Below are 6,756 nucleotides of genomic sequence, written 5' to 3'. Positions count from 1 at the left end.
TTTGAAGTGGTTTTAAGCATTGAGTCGACATGTTTCGGTAATGATAAAATATTCACTTTTATATTTATTTTATAGATATTTCTATTAATTTTATTAAGATCGGAACGATGTTAATCTAACTACACCTTGATCCAAAATGAAAATATTCCTATTCAAAGAAACCCATAATGCAATAACAATCGATCCAACAACAAAATTAAAATTAAATCTTTAAATTAAAACGACATCGATCTTCTTAAGTGATTCATTCAATTATTGATACAGAATAACGGCATAAGTGAAAGCTACGCTAATAATTGTAAGCACTAAGTTTGAATTGATGTTAAACATATTCCATGCAGTAAATGTTGGCAAATCTTGCAAACACTTGACAGAGAATGTAAATGCCGTTAACTTAACACACTCTTCTCCAGTCGTAATGGATAGAGTGTAAACATCTCTACCGATTTTTCTCGCTGCTTCTGTGATTCTGGTACAAGAAAAGCAAATATCGGAAAACAGAACAAATGGAAAAATAGAATTGGTTAAGAATATAATGAATTGTAACGAATTATAAGAAGTATAATTTTTAATGAAAGCGTATAAGCTAAAGATAGTATTGCCCGCTATGACGGCTGTCCACTGAATTAACAGAAAAGAATATAATTTTTCCACTTTATGTATCAAATTCATTATTTTAAAGTATTGTTTCGAGATAGCCGATAACTGAAATGATAAAACATTGCCTGAAGAAATGCAATGAGAAACACTGATGAGTGCCGCTTCTATCTCGTTGCACATGGAGGAAAAGAATGCAAACAGCAAATTTTGTGGCGCCATCACAAACACAGCGTATATAATTTCTCCAACGTATAAAATTATATTCGATATGTTTTCTGAAAGTTCTATACCGAATATCCTATCTATTTTCCACTGAAGATTAAGCTCTTTTGTATATAAGCAAGGATATGCAAGAGAATATAATAATGAATTTAAAATAATTAATGAAATTTTTACAAAATTCCTTAGTCTCAAATTTGATTTTATAGTTGAAATATAGCTTAAACTTTTAATTTGAAGAAAAAATGTTTGTTTATTGTGATGAAAGGTATAAAGAGAAAATAAAGTAATTACACCGACTAAGGAGAAATGTAATGAACTAATAAACATTTTTAATTTCGAAGTTTCGAAGAAATATATAATTGAAAATAGTAGAAAATAGATGTCATATATCGAACCCATTGCAAAAACAACAATGCTGTGGAAAGTGAATTTCTTCTAATTAAATTTCATTCCCCAGATAGCCATAACCTTCATTAAAGGAGCCCAGTTTTTCAAGTTTTCGGATTGCTTTTCTTCAGAATAGGGACGTACTTGTACATTTATCCCTTTTGACTTCAACATTTTTTTATAGAAGTTCTTGAAATGCCGTAAAGTACCTATGTAAAAAACAGAGAATTTATTAATAAGAACAAAAGGAATAATCCAGCAACGAGTTGCGTAACTTTCCCAGCAAAAAGAAAAACAATCAATATTATGGTAATGCCATCTGTTATAAAAGATTTTATTTTAAAAACTTTTTATATTATTAATTATTATAAAATGGCAGAAAGCTTAATTTTGAGGATAGAGATAAGTTTTATAAAATTTGTAAATGCTAATAACGAGTAAAATTAAGTCCTACTTCACTCGAGATATGACCCATTTTCTCTATCTCCCCACTCTATGATCAAAATTTAATAGCATCAATAGCCTAATACGCAAGCCAATTTGCAAAATTTTCGACAAAAGTCACAGGAACTATTATTAACCTTCAAAGTGGATAAACAAAATTGTGCCTCCCAAACACTAACATCCATATATACAAAAAAAAAAAAATCCCCAAATCTTTTGCCTTTCTCCGACGTTTCAAGGTCCTATGAGTCCAAAAATGTAAAATTTTTTGAGAGGGGTCATTTTTTTCATGCTACCCTATATCATTTCTGTTTTATATATAACAGCCAGGAAAGTAACAACTCCACAATTATATAATTTCAGCAAACAAGTTTTATAGTTATTAGGTTTAAATAACATAAAAACAAGCTTTTCCTAAAGTGCGTTAGGGAATAATATAACTTATCATCAGGAAGATGAACTCGAGTTCGTGATAGAAGCCATCTTCCTGATGAATACTGCATAAGTCCGCTGCTCCATTGAGAAAATTTGCATAGCGGGTTTTTTTACATATAAAATCAATTAAAAACAAAAATTAATTCTAAAAGTCACCAAAAATGCCACAGTAGTTACTTCTGGTACTAATTATTTTTACAGATATGCCATTATATCAAATTTAATTCAATTTGGATTGTTAAATATTTCTCTACGTAGTGTTGAATGGGAATGATTTAATTGTAATCACCCTGTATATAAAATTTGCGAACCAGTGCTATGGAATCGGAGTAGGAAAGAGAAACTTTGAATTCCATTTTGGGTGCCATAATTTTTACTTAACGCAATAGTTTTTACATATCATATAGTTTTATTTTAAAATCTATTGTATTTTTTAGTAATTTGTATAATTTATTTCTTCACTATCTTTCAGTGTTTCTTTGTTCGTTGTTATTTCTTTTAAACTTTACTGGAAGAGAAAACTGCAAAATGTAATTAATAGAATTGCTCCAGCTCATCATTTGTTGGTTAAGCTCTAGGGGCACGATTGTACCCATCGGTTCAAGATGATTGGTATTTTTTCCATGAAAAATTCGTTATATCCATGTTTTGATTCTTGCCAAAAGTTTTAACACAACTTTTTATAGAGAAATTTTAGATAAAAATATTCAGATACATAGTGGTATCTTTCTCATAAAAGGAATCTTAGTATGACATTTAAAAAACGGACAAGTTGGTGTCGGACTATTTGTTTACCGACTCCACCCCACTGAATCTAACAGTAAATTTTAGTAATTTTCAAATATTAATTATAAAAGTTTCGAATTAAATCTATTCTACTCACCTCTAAGAATGTTTTTGAGCATTGAATTTATATAATTTTCTGATATATAATATATAATAAATATACATCACTAGAGTATAGACTAGTGTTTATACGTTAATGATGACGTGTAATTCGCATTAATATCAATTTTATATTTTACTAACAAGTAAGACACATAAAATTTCCATTAACAAATTGCTTGTTGTTCTAATACAAAATAGAAAATTCTCTATTCGGGTAAACTTGCAAGTATGGAAAATCGATCCAAAAAACGAAAAGTCAACATTTTCCAAATTAAAACTGCATCGATTTCCCTTTCAGAATTTTAATCTAATTAAACAGATAGATTATATTGTAAATTAAGCAATAATTATGTTTGCATAAGCATACGTCATGAAAAAAGATGATAAAATTGCGTGACTTGAAGTTACTATGGAATGGATGAGAAGTAAACTTATTCAACAATTAATTTAAAAATTTTCATTTACGAAGCGAATAGAAGTTTTAATGATGTCTCTTATTGAATGCTGTACATTTAAACAGCATTCCTCTGGTGTTAGAACTAGCGAATTGAAGTAGAAATCACATTTTTTCTGGTATATACGTAACCTGCCAGGAATTATGAATAGGACAGGCTAGATTCTCCTAACATATCCGTGTCTCGATGCATCTGTATTACAATATATTTTTTCATCATCGAGGTCCATCGTGTGAAGAACAGAATAAGGTTCATCTAATCGGTCACTAATCAGCAATTGGTTACTATAATTTTGATATAGGCCTATGTGGTTCTCTAGATGACTGTCGTGTGCAATTGGATTGCACATGACAAGTCATCCACGACGTTGCTATAAAACATTGATTGATTAATCGATATTATAATGCGAAATATCAGAATCGGTTCTAAAAAGTTCTAAATCGGTTATAGTAAAAATTAGATTTTTCTAATTGCAGGGATATCTGTACCTCAATAGAATATGGAATCTACTATGGACTACTCACTTGTCGTTCTTCATATTAACTCATGCGCCGGACAAACGGGTTATTCGCATGGAATTTACTGGGTTTAGTTTACATGTGTAACAGCTAAAAAGACACATTTTCCATAAAAGTCTTACCTGGAAACATTGTCCTTGGCAATGGCTCATTTTGTTGTCCCATCCTATCAAACCAATCAACCAACCATTTCAGACCTAGTCAATTAACAAGGTTGGATTTTGAAGTGCGTACAGTACTGCCGTTTAATGGATAAAATAGAATACCATAGATGCGGAAGTACAGTGTATTTTGTTTTATCGCGTGATGCATTTTAAAAGTACGTAAAAATACAAGAAATTATAAATTTGAGATCATTCATAAGTATTTTTTCCCATCGGTAACACAGATGGGTGATTTGCAAAGGGAGAGGACTTTCTACGGAAAATTGGCTTCTGTTTAGGTGTAAGACACGTGAAGAATCCCGAAAAACTCAACGTGGCTGGCCAATTAATGAGGAGCAAACCCACGACAAACTATCAATGTTTAGTGGTTATAAATCCGTTAGAATTAGACGTAAAAATTATAAATGCATAATATTTATAACGTTTTAATAAGAAAAACGTTATATTCTTACCGTAGTTATGAGACTGTTGATATGGTAATAATGAAATATTTCAAACAGAACAACATTTAATTTAGATACTAATCATAACTAATTTTTTAAAAATAATTTAATATAATTTTTGCTCATTCTAAACATTTAAAATTGATGTAATTCAGATTAATTTTTTCCCGAAAATTAACTTATAAAACGCATCCAATACTTTAAATGACGAATTAATCATCTTCCAAATTGAGATATTTTTGAAGTAAATTCGGGAGAGGAAGTTCAAAAATCCCTACAGGAAGTTTCCACATTTCCCTCAAGTGTCTTCTAATGACGCATCGAGAAAGATGGCGGAGTTCTGACGGTTCCAAATATCTATCTCTGAAGTTCCGTATAATTCCTCGTTCACTCAAATCGTTGATGAACGAACTGCTTTCCGTAACATATACTTTCCCTGGCGAGTAATTAAAAAGGTTAAACGTTAAATCTCTTCTTTGTAGCTGAGGAATAACTCGAAGTAACAGTTTAACAATCAGTATCGATCTCTGAAGTTGTAGATCATTTATAATGTATTCTATGGGAAGAAATTTTATATTGCGCGACCATAAATTTGAAATAGTATATCGAAGATAAAGAGAAGGATTCGAATTGTATTTCCGGTTATCATAGGGTAAATCGTTATCCGATTCCAGTATGGATCCGTGTTGAAGTATCACTTGAAGTAACGTCGGCTTACTTCTCAACACGGCCGAAACCCACGGTGAAAGCGGAGAAAAGGAAGAGATGGGTATATCCGGGAATCTGATGCCATTAATGGTCCATTTACAGTTGTTTGCGTGACGAAGGAAATATATTAACTTGGCGTATTCGTTAGGCTCTACGTTGCAGGGCGCTGTTGAAATTGGCCAATCGTCAGTTTGAGGTTCTCCATTTGTAAAACTAATTACCGGGTTGTAGATGATTGAAAAGTGAGATTCGAGTTGGTATATTCGATAAAGGACTTGGCACACCAAGTCGCTATTTGATAACCGCCAATAATAACACAATTTAGCGGCGCGATGTAACATACGGCGTTCTAATACCTCGCTGCAATGTCTTTCGTGTTCGAGTTCCTTCCAACGATCGTGTAAATTTAATATTGTTTTTACGTGAAGTTGACCGTCGTCTTGCTCCAAATTCAAAACGGAGATGATTTCTAGGCGTATTAAATGATCACGACGAAATAAAATGTTGGAGACGAGTGATTTCTTATTACATTTACAATTGTGTTGACCCATTGCGCCGATTTATTAAATAATATATCTTGTTAAAACAATTACTTCGTTGTTGTTATTACGTTAACAATGACTAGAAATTTTTTGAAACTCTTAAAACATTCTTAAATAAAATTAATTATTACATATAAATAATAAAAGATGCCTTATTAATGTTTATAAATTAAGAACACGATTAAATATTTAAACTTCAGAAATACAAATCTGTGAATTCTTATGTTATCAGTGGCAAATTCATCATATCCCTTCTACTTTGTCAGTTACAAAGTGAACTTAGTAATTTATTTTCTCCCGAGAATATGAAAAATCCTTTATAGATACACTAGCAGGTAGGCCCGGCGTTGCTCGGGCAAAAGTAACGATAGCGAAGATTAAGATTATTACGTTATAGTCACAAAAGAAAGAGAGTAATTTCATCAACAAACTAAATATTTCTAAAGAAAGGTCGAATTTGAAAATCGAATGTTCTAATATTGTTCGATATCCACGACGTGTTCTGATTATATCGTTCGATTTTCATCGAATGTTCTAAAGGAGAAAGGTCGAGAAAAACCGAACTAATCTGTTTAAATTTGAAAATCGAATGTTTTAACATATTACTTTTTTTCTTTTACTTTTTTCCTCCAGCGCCCGTAAATCTTGCACGTCGCTTTCTCTTGTTCTCCATTGTTACTTAACACTTTGGTACTTAAATTTGGTACCCTGTGTACCGAATTCAACTTTCAACTCCTAACCGTTAATTAAGATTACGTCATAGTCAACCTAACCCGTTTTCACAGAATGCAAGAATTGGGACCCCTGTTTTCAGACTAATTAGAGAACTTTTAGATGGGTCTAAAAATATGTTCGATTTCCCGCAAAAACGAAAAAACTGCATCTACGTCTTGCACGTCGCTTTCTCTTAACACTTCCATCAACAATGGAAGTGTTAAGACTTAATCCTG

At 31.6% G+C, this 6,756-nt stretch overlaps 1 protein-coding gene across 1 annotated transcript; it reads right to left on the bottom strand.

Annotated features, from left to right (window-relative positions):
- Nucleotides 1–4,692: 4,692 nt before the first annotated feature.
- Nucleotides 4,693–5,861, bottom strand: LOC136976509 (uncharacterized). Its single transcript, XM_067271808.1, has one exon. It carries the CDS (start codon nucleotides 5,813–5,815, stop codon nucleotides 4,769–4,771), a length of 1,047 nt encoding a protein of 348 aa, XP_067127909.1. The 5' UTR covers nucleotides 5,816–5,861; the 3' UTR covers nucleotides 4,693–4,768.
- Nucleotides 5,862–6,756: the final 895 nt, after the last annotated feature.

Source organism: Centruroides vittatus, unplaced genomic scaffold (genome assembly GCF_030686945.1).
Source record: "Centruroides vittatus isolate TY-2023 unplaced genomic scaffold, ASM3068694v2 contig_400, whole genome shotgun sequence".
Classification (NCBI taxonomy): domain Eukaryota; kingdom Metazoa; phylum Arthropoda; class Arachnida; order Scorpiones; family Buthidae; genus Centruroides; species Centruroides vittatus.
The sequence above is the reverse complement of the archived record's forward strand: the minus strand, read 5'-3'. Positions and strand labels throughout refer to the sequence as shown.